The sequence below is a fragment of the Tigriopus californicus genome, chromosome 8, assembly GCF_007210705.1.
Source record: "Tigriopus californicus strain San Diego chromosome 8, Tcal_SD_v2.1, whole genome shotgun sequence".
Taxonomy (NCBI): Eukaryota; Metazoa; Arthropoda; class Copepoda; order Harpacticoida; family Harpacticidae; genus Tigriopus; species Tigriopus californicus.
This window is the reverse complement of record NC_081447.1, coordinates 5,335,633-5,358,892: the sequence shown is the minus strand read 5'-3', so window position 1 is coordinate 5,358,892 and position 23,260 is coordinate 5,335,633. Positions and strand designations below refer to the sequence as shown.

At 45.4% G+C, this 23,260-nt stretch overlaps 1 protein-coding gene across 1 annotated transcript; it reads left to right on the top strand.

The window, feature by feature from the left end:
- The first annotated feature begins 5,191 nt into the window (after positions 1-5,191).
- Positions 5,192-13,061, top strand: LOC131885304 (T-box protein H15-like). Its single transcript, XM_059233321.1, has 4 exons — positions 5,192-6,000; positions 6,090-6,522; positions 8,422-8,695; positions 11,932-13,061. Exons 1-4 carry the CDS (start codon positions 5,760-5,762, stop codon positions 12,844-12,846), a joined length of 1,863 nt encoding a protein of 620 aa, XP_059089304.1. The 5' UTR covers positions 5,192-5,759; the 3' UTR covers positions 12,847-13,061.
- The last annotated feature ends 10,199 nt before the right edge of the window (positions 13,062-23,260 follow it).

The window sequence follows — 23,260 nt, the reverse complement described above, 5'->3', positions numbered from 1 at the left end:
GGACTCCTTGCACAAGTCTAGTTTGACATTAGTCTGAGTTTTGACACTTTTCAGCCATCAAACAGAAAGGCTAGAATGGTTACGTTTCACAACTTGACTTACTTTTGACTATTGAAGCCTCTTTATCACCACTCTATCTTGGACATAATCAGAAATTAATCTTCAAAAGGCTCAATATGCTTCTACGCTTCCTAAACCTTCTAAAAGGCTTCTACGATTATTTTGTTTGTTTGTTTTTAAATCTAGAACATCTCTGTGGATGCAAGGCACGTCCAATAGACAGATAATTGTGGGCGTAATACTTCAAAATTACAACTTTGCAATGAAGGGGAAGCGTAAAATGGAATGAAATTGAATGAAAAGAACCCGACTGTCGCGTTAATACGCTGTTGACACCAAACATTTCTAGACCTTGATTGACAGTTCAGAGCCACAGTCCGCCCATATCTATTGATTGGATTAAGATTCCTGCCGTTAGACACAAATCAGGACTGCTTCAGGAACACCTACTGTACGTATACTACTATACGGTACACTGAGCCATCACGACGGAGACCTGGGTGTTTCTTTGGCGGGGATCTTCCTCATCTCCGAGTGTCTCTTGACCGCTCTAAGTACAGGACCACATCGAATGGGTTTGATTGATTGATTGCATTCCTTTTATTGAAATCATTCTCGAGAGCACTGCCGAAATAGCCCGTGTCCACAAGGACGGCTTCAGGACCACAGCGACAGGTTCCCAATGCATTTCTGATTGACTGAATGGAGTACGTGTATCTGTCCATCACGGGGTTGGAAAACCTGTCATAATTAATTAGGATTAGACAGAAGAGATTGACAAGTAAGTGGCTAGAGAAAGCAGCAGCAGCGGCAACCAACTGCCAAGGGAATGGATATTTTTAAGGATAGTAATAGATCCTTTGAACGTCGTTTAAATTAAGCACATGTCTGCTTTCGTGACAATTTGACAAGTTTCACCTGTACGATCCCACGTGACAAGGGACCAATGCAAAGACAGAAAAAAAGCTTATCCAAGGCTTTCGAAGTACTCCTACGTCTCTACTTCACCTTTGGAATGCGTTGGAATTCCTCGTCATCACATTCCAATGAAGCCCGCCCTTAATGACTTCTGAGTCTGGGCTTGTCTGGTTTGTCTCTCATTTGGGTTGGTCGAGTGTCGCAATGCTAATCTCGTTTCTCGCTTCGATCTCTTCAAAAGCGAAATTTGGAGGCGCGTTCTTTGGATTCGTTTTGGAGCAAGGGCGGCGAAATGAGGGTTCGTTCGCCTAGCACCCAAGGATAATAATCATGATATCGAGATCTTCCGCGACCAACAAAGGTGGAGAAGGTTTGAACCACATCGACCTTGACTCATTCATAAATCTTTGATTCCTCGTAATCTTGATTGGATTTCGTAAGTACCTAATCAGATCTGTGAAGAGCGGATCCCGACAAACATTCGCCCACAGGCTCTAATGTCGCACCTTCCGACACACAGGACATTCTCGAAAGGCACCTTCTTCTACAATGGCATGGCATCCAAAAATGTCTGGACGATAATTTATACTTGACAAAGGTAATTGTCCTCAAAAAAAGCAGCTCCTTCGCAAGTGCCTTTTGGGTTTTCGGAGCTTTAAGACTTAAGCGGATGGATGAACTTCTACCAAGCAAAGTCCGGGATTGCCGTTCATCTTTTGCAAACACTCTGAATGGGGTGTGCGACAGGGGGTGTCGTCCCAATTCAGTGTGTCTTCAATTTCTTTGTGTATCTATTCGCTGGCTAGCCCATTCTCGCTCCTTCTGTCTTTCTTCTTTGGCATCTATGAACGAGTGTGGAGTACTTACATTCAGTCAGTCAGTCAGTCAGTCAGTCAGTCAGTCGGTCGGTCGGTCGGTCGGTCGGTCGGTCGGTCAGTCTTGCAGTCCTGCATGTCTTCCTCGGAGATGGTTTGGACGCTTGGCGGATCCTGGGGCGCAGGAGGAGTAAATAACCCTGCAGGATATTTGGACATGTACCCATTGGTCTAACATTGTCTTGTGGGCAAAAGGAATTCCAAGCATGTGTTGGAACAACACATGCCAGGGCAGGAGGCACAGGTGACATTTTATGACTCCCAACACCTGAAATTGTCTTTTGTCCGGCTTGACACGTCTCTGAATAATTCACAAAAAATGTCTACAAACCGGCTAACCAAGGAAGGGAATTTCTCCGATGGTTTGTTTTACAACCACCACCACCACCACCACCACCACCACCACCACCGGTACTAATACTTCCTCTCCATCACCAGGTTCAAAGGGGCCAATTTTCTATTGTAGTCCAGTCAAGTCTGGCACTTTTCAGAGTTTGAATTTGCCACCTCGTATCCATTACCGCTCTTGGACATGACATATTTGCACTCTTTGGAGGTAGAATGGATGGATGTCCTCTGTCTCTTTCGTTTAACTCGTCATGAAAACGTAGCTGCTATACTGCTATGACATTACTTGACCAACAGGTTGTTTAACCAGTTATGTTCGTGCTCGAAGGTAGTATTGCTCTAGCTCTTCAATCCGTCATGAAGGGAAACTGAAAATGCATGAAAGCAAGACAAGCTAATTACACATTTCATTCAGCATGGTGTGATTCGTGAGAGTGGGGAGTACTTGCTGGACTTACTCTATGTACGTACTGTAACAACAGCATTAGCCGTTGAAATTGTTACCACGTTCTTCTCGTGGTCGTGAAATGAGTCCATGCATTAATCCAGCTCTCAGACAATAATGGACGAACATGACAAGGCAGAGCAAGCACAAATGTTAAGTAATACGAGTAATGAGAGTTCATGGTCTCTCTAATATCTAGCAAAGAGCTATTTTCATGAGCGGATGAGGCAACACAATATCAGGATCTGCACGATGAACGGGGTGGAATTAACCTGTTTCCTCTCGAATCAACCGTTTTCAAGCCAATCCAGACACGAGGACAGCATTCTCGTCTACATAAGTTAGGGTTCCCCCGGCCATTCAACACATCCACAATCCCGTGGCCAGTGATGTTCAAAAGTTATTTTGACATGAAACGGTATACATAGTGATATTTTTTCCCTCAAAATTAGGTCAAACTGGAAGACATGTGATGAGAAGTTTTAGGTGAACACAGAAAATCTCGCGCATTTTTTTTTAACTGACCACTTCATTCTTTTATTCTTGTTGCGATTTTTGTAGATAATATATACATGCCGTTTTATACGTTTTACAATCTGACATGACCAAAAGTCGCAATAAAGGTTATTATTAAAATCATTATTACAATTAATTTTCTGGATTCGATATTTTATGTTCTTTGCCTGGGAGGCTACTTTTTAATAAAGGCTTTCAATATTGCTTGCTCGATAACCCTCAGATTATTGATAACTTCTGCCATTTAGTTCTTCAATATTGCCAATTGGCTTTTTTTCAATACAAAAATTGTTTCACGTAAATACCATTACTCATCACCAAAATTCCAAAACTACCGGACACAACTAATGTCTGGCAATGCATACTCACGAGAATTCAGGCTTACTGTAGAACTGACTGACTTTACGTTGATGGCTGTGAGTGACATTCTTTCGCACTCACTGGCTTCCAATAGTATTCAAGCTCTGCGGGAACACATCTGATATGGCATAATGAATTGCCAAGAGGATAAGCGAACAATTAGAGACCAAAAAATTCAGCCGTTCTGAACGAAGTTTTCCAGTGAATACACACAAGGATTTGGTGAACGAAGAATGGTGGCCGTCAATCCTCTTACGTGGTTGCCGTCAAAATACCATCATCAAGCACAAAAGGAAACTCAAAGCTAGTTATTAAAATTTCGATATGAGTGCGAGGCCCCTCCAAGTTCCAACCCTCAACAGATTCGAAAAGCGTCCTTTTGAATGTTGAATAAGACACCTTGATTTGCCGTGCTTCAAAACACAATTCATTCATTCCTGATCAAAGATATAGATCTTACAGGATTTATATTTAGCGTTGTCATCCTGTGAACTTTGTGTGATTATCAACAGGAAAACAAAGATAATTAATGACTTCTTGTCTTACGTTTCATCTTTTCTCACCAGCTTTGAAAATAAACTCAACGCTAAAGCCTCGAAGTACCAATGCCATTTTCCCATCATAAACCTGACAGGTTGACCATCACCGTGTGAAGAAATTACTCATCGTCTAATCTCGCCTAGATAACAAACCCCATGAGTGGGTATAAATCTAGTTGAGTCGTATCAAATCTAGTCACCCTGACCGACCATCGTAAAATTTCCACAAACCCAAAAGCAAGGGTGACCCCAGTGTTGAAAGGTACAGCTACCGAGAGACCTAGGAAACTGACAGAGAGATGATGATATTTGTCCATGAATTCACAGATCGGCCGAGATTGTCCACCTTGACACTGACCTCTGTTGTTGCTGCTCCTAGCTCTGAATCCCTGGGATTTCAAACGAAGCAATGGTAATGATCAGGTTGACAGATTTGTTCAATTTTTCAATCGCCCCCAGAGCAAACTCAACTCCGGGAATTCGAGGGTGAGAAAATGTTTAAGGTGCACATTTGAAAATAGACTCTATTGATAGATGGGTATCTTGCCTACGAGAAGATCTATTTTGGTAGCTAACATCATTAAGGCCAAAGTCCCTATGTCCGACTCCATCAACACCAATTCATGGTGGGTAAACAGCATTGCTTGGGAACACGTAACCTATGGAACATATTCAGTCTTTCTTTTTCGAATCCAGAAGTCGCTTCTTGAAAATTGACAATCTTCTCCCCCCACAAAAACACCATTGCCAGGGCTTCCGGACGGAGGCGTGCACTACCCAACGTGCGTCTCTAGCCCTCCTCTTCCCACCCAAGTTAACCCACAAGTTGAGGAGTGAAAGGCTGAAAAGAACGACGGATTGGGAAAGAAGAGAGAAGGGACAATATTCTACTTTGAATAAGAGGTAAAGCCACTCAGGGCTGCTTCTTTCGTCAGGCCGGAATGGACAGCAGCGGTCATACATGGACGGATTATCATTGACTAGCAGTCCTCCACACATATACACATACACATACGTAGGGAGGACAGCATCCAGCAGGTGGACCTCACACGTTCACGCGAGTTCAAGAGCGTCGTCGCCACCTTGTTAGTGCTGACAGATGCCTTGCGCTCCTATCCAGTACACACATAGAGCCGTCTCCCGCTCTCCCTCGTCCTCCTCTCTCTTTCTCTCTCGTTGTCGAGCGAGAGAGGATCTTGAACGATGAATCGCCGCGTCTAACCCCGCCTCGAAAGGGGGAGGAGTTCGAGGTGCGCAAGTGGCGACAAGCCGCAGGAATGTGTGCCTTCCATTGTGCTGGCTCGAAGGTCGAACGAAGAGTCAGGGAGAGCGAGAAATGCCAATGAGGATCGCCGTTGCGCCGCCATCGCCATCGACGTGGAATTACCCGCCGCTGCTCAGGTTCTGAGAACAGGGAAATGTGGTTTTGTTTCGGGGCGAAAAATCACCTTTTTCACCTGCTCAAGTTTTTCTCAAGAATCAGTCATCTGTTGAAAGGCAGAGTTGCAAGACGAGGACAAACCCATCCTTTGGAGAAGAAATCGCGAGACTTGTTGAAAGATAGAGAGAGACAGATAGAGAGCCAAGCTCGATTTCGCAGCATATTGTGTGATACATTAGTGACCCCGTTGTGACGCCCTCCCAATGAGAACTACTACCCTGTGTTGACTTCGTAGTGACTACAGTTTAAAGTTTTAAATGACTGTTCACCCGGCCAATATTGTTCACTCTTCTTCCACTGCGATGATCTCACCCAACCTCTCGGTTAGCCCGCCACGGCCTCAGAGTCCATCGTCGGTCGAGGATGATCGAGTCATTGAAAAGTCCAAGGCCCCGGCACTCAAGGCCAGCAATTTCTCGATTGCAGCCTTGATGAACAAGGACACCGACGATGAATTGGAGCGAAGACGTCGACTCGTGGAATCAGTGCCCATTCTCGGTAAGATCAAGCTACAATGATGCCCCCTTTACTTCTTTTATTGAGCGACTAGATATTTTATTGAGTCTTTTTCTCAATCGCCATTTTAGCACATCTGGCTCAGAAAGTGTCTGCTTCACAAGCAGCTGCGGTTGCGGCACACAAGAATCAGAATCCCCACCTTCACGAACGATTGGCTGCGGTAGCAAATCAAAATCACGGAATCATGGGCGATCGGAAACGCAAGGCCTCCGAGTCCAATGGTGATGGAGGCGATATCGATGTGGAGCAGTGCTCGGAAATGGATGCCGAAACCAACGGACAGAGCCATTCAAATAATAATTCCAACAACTCCAAGACGTCTTCGCATCAATCCCCCCGTTCGCCACAAATGATGCCTAAAAAGAAACGCGAGGATCGACGCATGCGGTCCAAATGCAACAGTGAGGACTTGAAGTACATCACCTGCATCCTGGAGACCAAGGAGCTGTGGGACAAATTCCATGACTACGAAACCGAAATGATCATCACGAAAACCGGAAGGTGAGACTACAACAGATTGAAGCTTACCCATGATAGGCAGAGTCTCAAGTACACACCCACGCAAGGACGAGAAGTCATTATGAATGCAATATTTGCCGGTTGTGTTTCTGTAATCACCTTGTCAGGAATCAGATTTCAAGCCATCATTGGTAGTGGTAAAAAAAGTTATGTATCCGGCCCACCGGGAAATGTGCGAGAAAAAGTCTGGCTTGATATTGTTCACCTTCGACTGAAATAGCGATGCGCTTTGATCCAGTTTGGCTGAAAACATTTGCTTGCCCAGTGCTTGGTCTCCTCTATCCACCCCATACACCCACCCGGTCTTGTTTGGCCGTTAGAAGCTAAAACATGACAGAGAGTATTTATCATTGGAACAAGCATCGTTCCCGGTTTGATTTGATGCCTCTTGGTCTGGGAGCCGTTTCTCATAATTTGATTTCACACTTTAGACGGGAATCATTTGGTCTTCCCTCGATTTGAGCTGCCGTAGGTTGAAATTGTCTTTAATGGGGCTCTTTTGCTTGTTACAACACATGTTCATACAATCGCACTCTGACGAGTTGTTGCGAGCCAAGGAGCAATGAAAAATCAATTTCAAATTCAATTCGCCGAGAGAGGGAATCCACCTCCTTGTGGAGTGACTTCACACTGAGCACGCTGCCATAAATTGTAACCTCGTCTAAGCTAAGAGGAGCGGACGGAGGGAAGCGAACCACAGATCGGTAATAATATTGCCAGGGCTGCTATACAGATGCTCCTCTGTGGCTGCTGATACATCTCCTTCATCTTGAGAATCGAGGAGATGGGATGAGGGGGTTTTAACCGAGGGTCGAAAGTCCCTCCTTCTCCACTTCATGATCAAGACCAAATCATTCGGATCGCCCGGTTTCCCACCCAAAAGAGCCCGCCGTATAAGCCCTACATGCAGACTGCCGACTCACTGTGTCCACCTGCCGCCTTGACGGGATAGACGGAGTTTAATCTTCCCATCCCACTCGACCCAATAGATTTATGAGTCATTTAGTGGCGTAATTAAATTCTATATCATGGAGTTAATTACCATTATGACTTTTACTGCTCCGATTTGGCACCTTTTTAAGGCTGAAGCACACTGGATTGCACTCTCGCTCTCTCTCTCTCTCTCTCTCCTTCTCTTCCTCTGTACTTATCTTGGTCGAGCTCAACGGAGTCATCCATTCCCCTTCCCATTTCCTATCCAAGGCATTAAGTACTCTCACCGCAAATGAGTGGTTGGTTCGAGGCACTCTTCTCGAGATCAATCCCATCAATGGGAGAAGATGGCTATCAGAGAGCCAGCAAACCAGCCCAAGATCTCATGATGTAGAACAGTATGACTGGTGATGTCGATTTCTTTGGATTTGATGGCTCGAAGGAAGCACTTTTCTCTAGTTGTTACACTCTCTAATGGTCTCCTCGAGAGAACGTGCAAGTAAAGCTCGACCTGTTGGGTGGTGGATAAGGAAGCAAAACCTCGAGCTAGCTGTCGATTCGTGTTTGAAGAATGAAACTTATCAAGTCTTCTCCCACCTCCTACTCTATTCAGGGATGAAACACGTCTACCAATCGGCACTTTCAAAGCTGAAGAAGGGCGTTCTCTCGAGCCATTTTCTTTTGTGGGTATTGATCTAGCTTTATTGCGTGATTAGAGCACATTCGTCAAAAGCAATTTTTCCCTTTGAGCCAAAGAATAACAATGGATAAATAGAGAGCGCTTTCAAGAGCCCTGCGTTGGAGCCAATTTGGAGCAGGGCCTAGCTTTTTCCAGGTCATGACAACCGCACATTTACTCGAGGATTTTGGGAATAACTACTCGCATATTATCCATCTATTCACCCACAGACACGAGGAAATTCAACGTTTTTCCTACTTTTCTTCCAGACGAATGTTTCCCACTCTTCGATGTAGCTTCTTAAACTTGAACCCGCACCAAAAGTACTGGGTCCTCATGGATATCGTTCCCTGTGATAACAAACGCTATCGTTACGCATATCACCGATCCTCCTGGCTGGTGGCGGGCAAGGCTGACCCGCCCCCTCCCCATCGTTTCTACGTCCATCCGGACGCCCCCTTCACTGGAGAACAACTCCGGAAGCAAGTGGTCTCGTTCGAAAAAGTCAAGCTCACCAACAACGAAATGGACAAAACCGGGCAGGTAATGAACGATTTTTAATGGCCATAGCACTTGATTAGCTAGGTAAACATGTTGAGTTGGGATTAAGAGGCAAGATGGGACGGATGTTTGGTCGTACCCTGCCAGCGTCGCCATATATAATGAATCTTGGTGACCCCATCAGTGACCCGAATAACTCCTTTCGCTCATAAATCCGCTAGCTCTTTCTTCTTAACTCCATCTATCCATCTACTTAGAGTATCCATCCATCCATCCATCCATCTATCCACTCAGCGAGTCGGCCAAACCCGTGAAGTCGGGTGAGGTCCTGCTCCTCCAGATGTGAGTGTGTGTGGTCATGGCATACCTCTGGCATGATCTTTTAAGCCTTCGTAGAGCTCGTCCGGCAAATTACCGTGGCAGGCTGCTGCTAATACTCAATACTGTTACTTTAGAACCGTGAAGTAGTAGTACCAGTGGAATGACGTTCTCCACACGTGCCCAAAGAGTGGCCCTATACTATACTGTACTAGCTATCGAGTGACAGAAACTCTATGGTGCATGCACGGAGAAGGTGGGTCGTGAGCCAAGGTTTTGCTCCAAAGACACTCGACTTTTATTGCTCCCCACAATTGCTCTTTTTCTGAAATTCACCCTTGCTTGCCTCTAAGGAGCCCTTTTCTCTCAGCAACGTACGTACTCGTACCTTCAAGTCCCAATATGAAGAGGTAAAAACCGTTAACAGTCTTGTCACGCCGAGCAACACGCCCAGAGAGTTAGAGTGTTTACTGTGCTCTTATGGGCACATTGCAACATTTTTCAAGTTGTAAAAAGGCCACCACCACGCGCCGCTCGAGACAGGCAGTCAACCCCTGATGGAAAGATAGCGAGTAGTACGCACTGAGCATTGAGTTGGACAGTAAATTCAATTTTCGACAAATAGCTCATATAATCTTGACTGCCACACAAAAGGGGAAACGAAGACGACATGTTCGATTTTTTTTTTCTTTCCTTCATTCTTCGTCCTCCTTGGGGTGGATGGATGGCTGGATGGCTAGATGGATAGCTTGACAGAGCACATCACCCCGCGAAAGGCAGAATTTCGGGGTGGTCGGTCGAGAGTTAGGGGTCGTTGTTGCTTGGCGTAAATAGCTGCTGATCACATGTCCAACACGCATGTCAGCAAGCGTCGAACGAGGCCAAATATTCGACACAAACCTCCATATTTGAAGCTAATCAGAAAAAAAGTGTAACCTGATGCTGCATGACGAACCTGGGCTTGCGCTTCCATGCGTGATCTTGGAGTTTTTGTTCCATCTCTCCGACCGTGCGGCGGTGCGCTCGGTTTCGTTCCTCAAATGGAGTTGAAACAGAATTTTTCACGCAAATTTTCCTCTCCCCAGTGTCTCTGTGAGGGGGGTCCTCCTGCTCTGTTCACTTCATTCCCTGCTTCCATGTCATTTCTCATGTCTATGATTAGAGGCTGAAGTGGAGAAGCTCTCTTTTCTCCACAAATTTGACACAAAAAGGCGGTTTGTTTGCGTGTTCGCAGAACACATGAGGCTCTAGTTGTAGCTGGCTCTCGTTCTCTCCCTGCTCCTAGCCTTCTCCTCTCCTTTCTTCTACAATCGTTTTTTCTCTCTCTCTCTCTGCTCCTTTTTGATGAGCCATAAGGATCATCATGAACATCCCCGAGTCAATCAATGTGTGACGTTTTTTGTTCTTCCTTATTGATTTTCCTTGGCATGTCATGGAAGAGGGGAGGTTAGTTAAGGAAGGCAGGAGCCTCTGTTTTGTTCGATTGAGCCTCATGGCAAAGGAAAGCAAGAGAAAAAGAGAGGGCCATCCAGTTCCCAGTTCGTTCATGTATCCTTCACGCCTCGGAACCAAGGATGAATGATAGTCTCGCGTTTGATGTAACGCACTCCTTTTCTCCTGTATTTGACATTTTCATGACAAGTCATGCAAGCATATTTTCTCAAGTACTGGCATCCCTTTCTTCATTGGGACGTTTGGTCATGCTTCTTGAGAATGACTCTTGTGTTCAGGGTGCCCATATGAATGCGCCGATCATGGACCATGTCAATCATCTGGGCTCTAGGACCCAACGTCCGTCAATGAGTGTTAGGTAGGCATCATAACCTTTAATCACCTGTCCACATGGCTCACATCCTAGTTTGGCCATGTGAAGTTGGGTGACCACTCTGATGTTCAGATAGCTGCTGCCCCTCTGGTCTTGGTGTGCTTAATCTTTCTTTCTTATGGTGGGTCTGAAGTGACAAATGGAAGTTCATTGTTTCAAATCTTCACGCCTCAGTTGGGCTCAAGCAACTTTGGAGATTGAAGACAGGCCTCTAATGATCAATGACAGGTGCCAAGGCATCATCGCTTTGCATATCCATCATTTGAAGAAAAAACCGAACCGGCAACTCATGACCAAACCTGGCAATGCAGCAAATGAAAATGGATTTTCAAGCCTCTTTGTTCGTCTCATGATAAACGACGAAGAGTCTTTGCTTATTTGAGCAACCATTCTCTGAGTAGGATTTGTGGCTGCTTTGAACCTTCATTTGAAGTGAATGGCGCCAATTTCACTTCGCAGTGGTCCTATTTACCCATTCTCCAGCGATAGCTCGACAAGTGATTTCCCCAATCTTAAGGTCTGGAATCGTGGCAAAAGATGCGGATAGTTGGTTTGAAATGGGTAGCCAACTTTCTACTAAGCGGGAGCAATTACAGCCTGCTGCTTCCAGGTGGTGGATGCCCTGGATCTGTTCAGTTTGAGCATTCCATCATTGACGAAACCCAAAGAGCTCATCTCCGCTCGCTCCCCCCCGCCTTGGCCGTACAGCAGTCTCCGCTCGCACCCCCCCCCCCTCTCAAAAGATGAAAAGATATGTAGTAATCACGGGTTTTGAGCCTCTAAGTGATGGATTACGAACACATCTGAGACTGCGGAACTGACTCCACCTTTTGCTTGGGCTCGAGAGAACTCCCATTTCAGTCGGATCAGCCATGAAAACGAATTGATATTGGATTTTTGTTTTCAAATCACACTGCACAACCATGGACACACCTCCTTAGATTGCTCATTTTGTGGAGTATGATGATGCAGGAAAATTGCTTGAGGCGCGTTTGGTTTTAACACAGACTCGCACATACTATATAAGTAGATAGGCGCACCACTCCCTTTCATTCAATATCATCATGCCAATCCCCTGAGAAAATTAGTTTGAATATTAGGTGCCGTGACTTTATTGTCAACTTTCTGATTTCAGATGGTTTTGAATTCCATGCATCGCTTTCAACCTCGAGTTCATCTAGTCACTCGTCGAGATCCCAACAATAACGGACCCATCACGAACTTGGAGCAGGAGGAATACCACACCTACATCTTCCCCGAGACCGTGTTTACCGCTGTCACCGCCTACCAAAACCAACTTATCACCAAACTCAAGATTGATTCCAACCCCTTTGCAAAGGGCTTCAGAGACTCGTCGCGTCTCAATGACTACGAGAGTGAATGCTATGGGATGTCGCCCATGGGTCCACCTGGTTTCATGGATCCTGCCTTACTCTTCAGAAACCCATTGTTCTCGTCAGACGCTGAGAATAACAACCTCATGGTCGCAGCCGTGGCTGCCGAAAAGGCCCGAGCTATGATGCTGATGGGCGGGCGCCATCATATGGCACCCCCACCCGTGACGGCGGGCGAGCTTCAGGCCTTGCTGGCCGCCCATCAAAGTCAGCTCTACACGATGAACGCCGCGATTTCGCGACCTCATGCGGGTCCAATGCCCCCTTCCCTGTTGTCTCAGTGGAGTGCCATGCAAGCAGCCGGTCTTCAGAATCATCTCGGCCTTTTGGCCTCGTCAGTGACACAGGCAATGCCCGGAACTCCCTCTACCGCTTCGTCGTCTCCTTCGTCAGGATCGTCACCACTCGTGTCCCCCACTTCATCAGGCATGGGACCGGTGTCATCGCCTCATATGCTGGCCTCACCCAGACCCATGTTCCCAAATCTATCACCTTTGGGTGGCCTCCAGCGCTTTTCTCCGTACGTCATTCCAAATTCGAAGCAAGGAGCCAGCCCATCTCCCCCCCGCTCGCCGCAATCGCCTCCGCATCGCCGAATGAGCGGATCCCCCCTCGAGGTCCATGGCTCGCCCAAAAGCTCCCCCGCCTCGCCTTGAAGCCAACCTAAAGGTTCTTGGATTGGTGTCCCTCCCTCTCCACAACTGAATAACAACGAAATAATACGTAACACAATTTAGCTTTAATCTTATCAGCCCTATCCCCACCTATGATTTCAATCGTGAAAATAGTGAATGTTGTTGATGTTATTATCTTTATTATTATTATTATTATCATTCAAAGAATCGGAATAAATATTGAGTTCCTTCCAAAAGTGGTCTTTTTCCTTGAAGCTGTGGGTTCATTATCTGTAAGTTGGTTTAAGAGTGTGTGTATGTGTGTGTGTGTAGTCTCCCTTAATTGTTCACGCCGAAGCAAATTTACCCACAAAGCAATTAAAGCGGCCTGAGAGCCAACTAATAACTTTTAAATAGTTCGGCATTGAGGTACACGCCACTATTACTGTTACCGCCACCGTCATCACTAACACCGTCACCTCATCTTGTATCCCCATCTCCCAGGCACTCGTCCAATGATGGGGGCACTAATTCAAAGTTGATTCTTCTTACACAGAGTGCAAGGAAGACTCGAATCTAAAATACTCAAAGTTTGACCGCGAATCCGACCACTTGAGCATATGATGTGTGTATACTCACGTCTTGGGGTCTACTTTGACAAATACATGCTGTATGATTCAATTACGAGTGGCAAGATGAAAAAAAAAGAAGAGCTGCCATTTTAGGTTTCCAGTTAACAAGTCTTCCCTGTTTTGAGGAACCACTATGAGAAACTAATGCCTACGAAGGGTCTGTTGGCGTAGTTAACCAATGGGCTCCTAATTTGCTCCCTTTACCGTGGCAGCAAACCAAAAATGCTCGCTGGGTGGTAGAGGCTCTCCCTGGTGGTGTTGAGCCCATTGCTAGTGCTACATTGTTGGCAATTTCCCATGAAATCAGGCGATCAAAATATTTGTCCAGTCAGATTTATCAAAGGGTGAGCGGGAGGAGGTGATCATCAACTAATTCGAGAACTACGAGCCACACAAGGACGACAGACTGACCATCCTACGCTTCATTGTCGTGAACATTTCATTGGCAGCGCATTCAGAAGCAAGCACTGCACTATGTAGCTTTTCGTCAGATTTTGGGGCGGAAAAAAAGTTCTAATTTACCCTGAAAGTGACCCAGCCTCATCTTAGGAAGTGCCATTTAAGGAGTACTTCTTGCTCTGGATTACAGAACAGGATTAGAGGAGAATTTGTTTAGACTCAACCCAAGAATGACAAATGATCATTGTGCTCTTTTCAGAGGAGATAAAGAGGAATTGATCGCTCTCCGTGATTATTAGTTTATAATTTATGGTTTGGTCCAGTCTCATTGGCCTTCCCACCCTGTCTCTTTCTCTCCAAACATCGCGGATGATCAACTCCAACGTGAGCACAGCCTCCCACATGCCTGGTCCGCAACAATGATGGTTTTGGGTTGGGATATCGTAGATTAGGTGTGTATCATCATCGCCTCCCAAAACCGATTCACATTCAATTTCCATCCGACCGGAACGAAATGTTGACCTCGTTCTCATTGGCTTTCAGGTAGGTTCGGGCTTAGGTGTAGGAAGGAGCAACTCCGATTGGATCACAACACATTCTTGGTCAGTTCGCCTAATTACGAAAGATTTTACGAGATCTCAATCAACGACGGTTGTATTGATGATACGCACCGAAATGGCTCTATCTGGATCATGATGTCGAAACTGTAAATACCTTGAGGAGTCACCAAGACCATTAACATAACTTATTCCACTGATTTATTATCATTCGGCTGTTTCACTCAGAATCAGATCAATAGGTGGTGGTGGTGGTGGTCCCGTTTTTTTGTCTCCATTTTCCACCACGAAAGAGCCGTCCCTTTTGGTTGACTCATCAAGGTGAAACATCGGGAGTCCCCTCCAAAGATTCGGGCCAAATGTTATGTCAAAATTTTGACACCAGAGTCGGTTAAAATTCATCTGATAGCATTGACGATCCACCACAAATTGAATTGATCAAAAAGATCGTCCCAATCAAACCATGAAATTTGACGACCACACAAGAATGGGAAAAAGTCAGTGGAGGCAAAAAAGACACTGCCAATATCGATTTCAAGAACATCTGCCTCAAACGAAAACGTCCAAAGTTTCTTCCGAGCCTCATTCCATGAACGGATCGAAGAGAAGGCAGGAAAGGCTCCAGCGCCTCGAATCGGTCGAAATTACCGTGTCATCAAATGGTTGGCCATGAAGCTGAGTCCCTCTCATCAAGGCCTCATCAGGTAAGAGTGCCAAGTAATCATGTGGGTAACCCATCAAAGATCATCTCGGACCTCCATGAACGAACCGAGATTCTTGAGACGACTTCGAGGAACTCGTGTCAGATGATGATGCGTCTTGACTTGGCTTTCTAGCATCACCACAGATTTGAGAGAAAACCGCACCATTCCGACCATGGGTGGGTTGAATCTCAGTTGAGAGTGGCCCGATCTACTGGTGCCACATGTCTATTCTTCAGAGCTCAAAGGGGAATTTAGGGAAGAGAACGATGACTCGTTAGCTCACCGAAGTCAATTTGTAACGGTGATAACACTGCTTGATAAGATAGCTAAACTGCCTTCACTATTGGCTGGAGAAGAGTTCGAATAGAGATAGAGGCACGAACAAACTTGGGAGGTGGGTTGATAGGGTGCTGTGCCAGCTCTGCCGAAATGGATAAAAAGCGAGACGTTTTGGTACCGTGCTGCTCATTATTCGGGATCCAAACAAACTTTCATCCGGTTAAAAAAGATAGCACCCTTCGTAAAAGAGATCGGCGAGTCAATGGCGGAATTGGAGTCAATTTCATGGGAAAACACATAACGCATTCTAGTGAGAGGAGCATCTAATTTCACCCCTTTTGAATCCCTTTTGAGAAGAGCTCGAGCGGACCTAATTGGAAATGCCACTTATTTAGACGAGGATGGTTGGGCGACAACAGTTGGCACCAAATCTTGATGATCTAACGACCAAAGGCAACAAAAGAAGGGCTAAACTGGTATTCAAAACATCACCTCCATCTCTGCTACTATGGTAGTTGTGAGTCAGTCAAGTCAGTGTGTATCCTAGTTACCTCGAACAATATAAGATCAATTAGCGTTTAAATAGGCAAACGAGATGACTTTTATGTCAACTGTCCGGAGAATGAGAGAGAGAGACCGTGAGGGCGAAGACGAAAAATACGAGAAAAGGATCTCTTTCTCATCTGGTTTTGTGACCCTTGGAGGGCTAAACAGAAGGCTGAAATGTCCTAAATTCCTTTCCATTGTAAAAACCTAGTGCAAAAGATCGATGATAGCGCACTCTCTCTCGTTTGTTCGCTCGACCAATCCACCAACCAACCAACCAACCAACCAACCAACCGGCGAAGGAAGTGCGTAAGCCAAAGCCAACCAGCCACCGATCTGTCGTAGTTCTTCTTCACTACCTGGGGAGAAGAAAAAACGCTTCGACGGCGGAGTGATTTGGAGGGCCACCATGAAATCTCGGGATGACCTCACACAACCAACTATCCATCCATCCTTGGGTACTACTGGTCGGGTTCGACAACGGAGATGACAGTCGGCGGCTTCAGAGTTGTCAGGCTCCCAACTTTGGCGTCAAAAAAAAATAATATCCTCAATAATTACACGAACTATGCCCAAAGACACAAGTCATCGTGAGAGCGAAGCCGATAAATACCTGAACTAAAATCGTTCATATATCGGAGCCCATGGTGGTCAAATTGGAACTTTCGCCTTTGAAAACCGAAGAACTTGGCTCTGGTCTTCTGAGAAAAAAAAGCTACAAATTTCAGATGCATCAGGTTTACCTCAAGATAAGGAAAACAAATTACTGATGGCGTGAAGTTGTTGTCACGGAAGAAATGAGAAGGAAAAAAAACCTATTTTTGCCACTTGGATGTGGTGTCATGGCGAGGTTCACAAATTCCAAAGTGACGTCCGATACCCTGGCGTGAGCGCTATTGGGATCGAGACGAAAACCCTAATTAATTTTGTCGACAAAAGAGAATTGCCTCCTTGACAACTTTATTACACCGAAAAATGATTTCTGAGCCCAATTTGAAGTTATTTGGTGGTCAAGGGCTGCTCTTGGAAACACTCAATCCGAGGCAAAGGTCACGAAGGTCTTGGACGACGTCGTCGTGATCGTCTTGAAACTTGAGTACTTCATGGTCTGGCTCTAATTCACCCTCACCCATGCCATCCATATCCAACACCTGCCGGTCATTATTGTATTAACCTCTTGGAAGTGTGCTGTCAAATGTAAGCTAAAATGTTGCCCATGGTTTTGGGTCAAACATGAAATGATGTCTTTTGAACTTCACTTTTATAGGAGTACTTGGGGAGTTCCAATGCACCAGAGATTTGAGAGCAATGGTCGGTGTCGTCTTCGTCTTCGTATGTCTTGTCCGTGTGCCATATTATGAACAAAAGCACTTTTATGGCCTTGTTCAGGATATGAATAGTGGGCACATTAGCCATTTAGCCCGCGACAAGACCACGTCCATTTGGGTGGCACTGCCACTCTGTGTGTGCATGTGTGTGTGTGTGTGTGTGTGTAGAGAAAGAAGGGGGGGGCAAGTCTTTCTTTCCTAGTCCGGAGACCATTTAAAATACCATATTGAATATTCAAATCTTTCTCGCACTGAAACTACAAAATATATCCCTCAGCTCCAAGAGGGATTTTTCAGTCACTTACTAGAGCGGACTAGTCAGGGATGCTAGTTCCAACATGTGTTTGACCTTGTTGGCATAAGGGTAAGGCACGCAGACGTCATCAGGTGTGCCCTTGAAGGCGGGTGAATTCACAAATCGGTGAGTGCGGATCTGTTAGGTTGAGCTTGTAATTTGGCGTGATTGGTTGAGATTTGGGAGCCCTGTGAAAATTCACTGTTTGCAAGACAGTGAATGGGGAGGGCTTAACTGGGATTGGGCGCTTATGAGATCCAAAAAAACGGACCCAATGACAGATTGGTAGGGATTCACTTTATGGTTATTGTTGTCAGAGAGCTGGGGATATTCGTTTAAGCTCTTGTAGCCCATTAGTTGGAAAATCGTCTTGTCTCTGTGGTTCCACAATGGGTTTTCTTCCTTCGCCAATGACGTACATGCTACTGCGTACAGATTGGTCTAACAAAATACCCCCATCTAAGCATTCACAGGAGCGATATCTCATCTGATTGCTGCCAAATCCCTCGCTTGCTTGCAAACAAACAAACAAACAAACGCACTAATGCCAAAATAGAGCTCAGACCGCTTGTTGCAACCGCAATAATTCGCCGTGTAAAGCTTGACTCCACGTGAATGGTCATGGAAAAAATGCTAATAACGGCCCGTGCTGCATTTATAATGAGAGTGGGAGGATCACCTTTTCAGCGATCTTCAGGTAGCTGGTTTGATAGGCTTCAATGTGAGTAGACTTATCAAGCACTGGCAGCCAATCACAACAAGCAAAAGGTTTCAAGACAAAATTGACTCTAGATCGACCTGCCTTCAATAGTCGAATGGGCAAAGAATATTTGCTGCTAAGTGGACCACCCGGAGAACGCATGATCACAAGTCGCCTGGGGGAGCGGATCTAACGCCGGAAAGTGAGTGAATCTGAATCATGATGTAATTGGGATAATTTCCGTCCTTCCTCCCCCCTCCTTCCCTCCCCCTTGTTCCATCTCCTTCTATTCCTCTTCCTCTTCTTCATCCTCCTAGTCGTTTGGCTGCTCTTCCCCACTATTTCCTTTGGGATCAGTTGACATGAACTCACTTCTTTTGAATGAAGATAGCATGTTTTGGGAAGTTTTCCAGGAGGGGGAATCTAAAGAGAACTGATGCTAACTTCACGAGGTAGGAAGGTATGCTATTCGAATGTCTCCTGTCTAGTCATGAGCGTAAGTGCAATGGAGTATTTGAAAGCAGAGCAAGGGAGGCATGTCATGGCTGAAAAGGGAACACTTTGATGACACTCAGATCGTGGAACTGACTTTCAATCGGGTGGATGCCACACTTGGTGTCGTGTTTGAATTGGAAATTTGAAACTCTATGTGGCATATTATTGAAATCCCTTCCTCGACATTTATTGCACATGTTGCGGGTGTTTCGTTGTGTCATGTTGTGTAAACAATTTAAGCCCCAAGACCAATAATCCATGTCAAAAGGGATGAACCCAAGAGAAAGCGAGAAGCAGTTGGGCAAAAAGTGAGATCGAGCTTGGAATCAAGTGGTTAAATATCCCTTCCAAAAGGTCCCCCCGTCCCCGATTCAAGTGAACAAGAAGTCCATCTACCCATCTGTGGCCACAGATTCGGGTACCAACTCCACCTCAACAATGTTGGGCGTTGGAGATCTCTGCTTGAGCTGAGCTCATCAAAATCGACGAATTTCATTTTGTATGCTAATTTTTTCCAACATATGATAAGGAATTAAGCCCACAAGGCGCTATCTTCTAAATGGGGATTTAAAATGACAAACTGGGGAAGTGGAATGGCTCGAAGTTGAAATCTGCAGACGTTAAGCAACTGCTACAACTTTTCAAGATTTATTTCTCGCCGAAAAAAATGTCTGGTCTCAATGGCTTTCCACTCGATCCAAGATTCCAAGACTTAAAAGTAGAGCACGAATAGACCTTAACATTTCAAACATCTTGGAACTGTCGTCTAAAAAACACGCAACCTTTGGCACTTTTCGTATGGTCACATTATTTTATAAGTGAATTAAGATCTAATAAATCATGAATGGGTTTCTTTTCTTATGATGAATTTCAGAACTGTACCTCCTCAAGAGGTTGTTGCGAGCCATCATGTAAAAGGGTAAAAAGCATGACAGTGCGCAAGATACTTTCCCCAAAATTCTGGAGGCTCACAACAATGTGCTATGACAACGAAGCTGTCCCAACTCTATGGGTGATTATCTATGCATTCCATCTTTGAGAGGCCAAAATGCCATCAAAAGTCCCCCGAAACTTGCTCCTCAACTCGAGAGATGACACCTTAACTATTGGGTTTGAAGCGCGGAGTGAGGGAGGAGAAGGAGGAAAGGAGGTGTTCAATGGAAAAGAAGCCGACGAATCTATCGAGTTTCCAGTGAGCGAAACAAATCACGGTTTGTCTTTTTCCAATTGAACTGCCAAGCCCGCAGGTTCAGCATGACTTTCATCTCATGGTCTGTAAATGGAAATCGTTAGTTGTTCACGACTCATCTGTTTGAGGCCCAGTGTGAACCAAAGTGGGAGCAGCTCTAACAAAGATGATGCCCACTTTTGGGAGGTGAAATGTGCTGCTCTCAAACCTCGTCGACCCTCATGCCAGTTAGTTGCCACTCTCATTCTCCCTTGAACACATTTCGTCGTCCTCTCGATCGACACGATGTGGTGAGGCTGAAGAAATGCGATTTCCACTCATCCTGCCCATTGGTAGATCCATAGATCCCGAGTTTCGCCCAGTCATTTCAATTGCCCCGCATTGTTGAATAGTGATGAACCTCCCGATGATTATCTCGAGGTTTGGGGAGCATTCTCTGGCGGATTTCCAGGACCATCTGCCTGGAATTGGTTCAAAAGCTCGCTCCGTGCTCGTTAGAGTCAAATGGGGGTCAAAAAATCATGACCAACACAATCAGTCGTGTTCGTTCTGTCCTCAATACATGCTGAACCTAGCTACTACTCTACTTGCTGTAGTACACGGAGTGCCTGCAAATCTAGAGGATGGAGGACGATGATGGTTGTTTAGAGCGCATGAGCAGACAACCACAAGAGATGATGATTATCTGGTCATTAGAATTGACATGAGCAAAGATAAATTGAGCCAGATTTCCCCAATGCTCATGGTACAAACCTGATTAAATAGAAAGTCACTCAAAACTAGATTGAGGCAAGTGCATCACTCGGATGAGCCTCCTCCACCTCCTCGTCAATACTCAATAGGAGCTTAAACTATGGTGAATAGGTCTGCTCGGGTCCAGTTTGTCCGAGTTCTTTTTTCTCCTTATGGGATGAACTCGTGGATTGGGATTTGTCCAGGCGAGATGTAACTACTACTACGTACCTATACGGTTTAACTGAAAGCTGCTTGAGGCTGGCTTGATTGAGAAGAAGTGGCACGAGCTTTTAGCTCTTAGCGTCCCAAGGAGTCAGATGTTTCGGTGGATTGGAAGACATGAAGATGATGATGATGACGAAGAAGAAGAAGACGACGACGACGACGAGGATGAAGAAGTCTTGATGAGCTGGCTGTCATCTCGAAATGAAATCAAAGGTGTCAAAAACGTTTTATCAGTACAATTCAACGCATTAGAGCCTGGGTAGGCAAAGATCGATAACCATTTGGAGATGAAATGATGCGATGACCTGTAGCTCACTTCAGCCTTCAATCATTCATAGAGGAGATTGGCATCTCGCCACTTCCATTTCAATTGGAATTTCAAACCATCCATCCATCTATCTATCCAGTCAGCTAACCAGTCTGCCAGCCATATTGCATTCAAGCATCCCTCTCCGTCATTCACGACATATCTACCTTATCCAAATGAAGGAACGATTTTCAAGCATTCAGCACCAGAGCGCCCTCTGGGAGTGGAAGCCAGTAGTGAATGCCAGACTCCTCTTTTGGGAGAAACAAGTCGTACATGAGTGGAAGAAAAAGGTGTTGTGGGGGCCAACCAAAAATACGGGGCATTGTGGCATTGCTACTGAAAACTAAGGGCTCAATAGTAGCCCTTCAGAATCTAGCTCCTTCATGTTATGTAGGTACGGTTGCCTTAGAGACCGGCTGAGCTACCATCTCTCCTGAATATGTCTTCGTGACAAAGATTTACAGCCATCATTCCATATATCACTCTGGTGAGCGTGAGTGCGTGCATATTGTAAGTACTGTACTGTACTGTACTGTACTGTACGTGTGTGCCCAGAGGACACTGTGCAACCTGGGGATGCTGTTACTGGTGATGATGATAAGCATCTCAGTTTTGGTCAATTCACAAATCGACATGGTGGAATTCTCCTGCCAACCGCCGGCCAAGCATTCTTGGCACCCCTGGACTCATCATCAACGGGAGGCTCCGAAGAAACGGGAAAGAAAGGCTCACAGAGTGAGAGTGAGTGAGAGAGATGAAATGACCAACTCCAAAATAGGTCTTATTATTCAAACTGTCCTCCGATCTTGATGACTAGGGAGATGTGTCATTTGTGCCTAGTAATGGCCCAACACCGCCATCTCTGTCAACAGGCCCAACTTCAAAGCCAAAGCAGGCTATTCGTACTCCCTATTTTCAAGCTGTTTGAGGAATGACAAGATCACACCATCATATCTCTTTGCGTCTCTCCCTGGCTTATCTGGAATTTGGCCATGAACAACAACAAACATTGAAGAGAAAGTATTTGTACCTTGATCGTGTTACTAAGTAATGCATATCTCGATACATTGAAAGGTAACGCTTCACTGACTCTTTCAAAGTCAGGCCAATCCAATGCGAAATATGGATCTTGGACGGTTTTGTGTTCTACCCCTGGCTCTCCCCTTGCGAATTAGTAGAAATCAGCTTTTTTTTCATAGATGGGAGTATTGCATGCCTATTTCTACCCACAGAGACGAGGACGATAGTTGCAAAAAAGAAACCTTCCTTCCCTCGCTCCCCTCCTTCTCCCTTCAGTCAACGCAGTCAACGTATGACACATGCTATGTAATTTGGCAAAAAAATGGCAAGATTCAGTCCCAAAATTATAAGGTTCTCATTGTGGTGCACCACCTATTTTCTTCGCTGCAAGGATGAAAGCCACACACAAAAGGACCTTTTCTCGGTTTCGACAGGTCTCAAAAAAGCGCCTCATGCAAGTACGAACCACATTGGACACAAAGAAACTGAAAATGTGCAGAAAAGACAGAAGAGGATGATGATGATGATGATGATGATACTGATTTTGGGCAAAACACCTCGGAGCACTTGGAGGCTAACTTTTAATTACCAGGTCATAAATCAATGCATGGCTAGGGTGTCCCAAATGTCGGCACTGAATTCAATGACCATATTCTTGTCTGAGATAAATCAAACCCATCATTGGTCTTTCAACACTTTCGAGAACTCTCATCAAATTCCCCTCAGCCTCTCCATTTGACGAAATCGCTTTTTAAAGCATCCTCTTTTGGTGAACAGAATATCTTCCATGTACATTATGGCGAAATTGGGACCCGTTTTTAAGTACCGCCAGTAAGTGAGCTTTGGCCATCGCGGTAATGAGTTTTTCCCCGTATTAGGAGGCTCATCTGCCTTCATGTGGGCCGAAATTTGCACCCTAGCCCCATAGAACGCTTTCCAAGACGACAATCGATGGACGTAGAATGAGTGTGGATTCTACACAATACATAAACGTATGTATGCATGTATGCAGTACTGTATAGCAAGCATAGAGCATGCACAC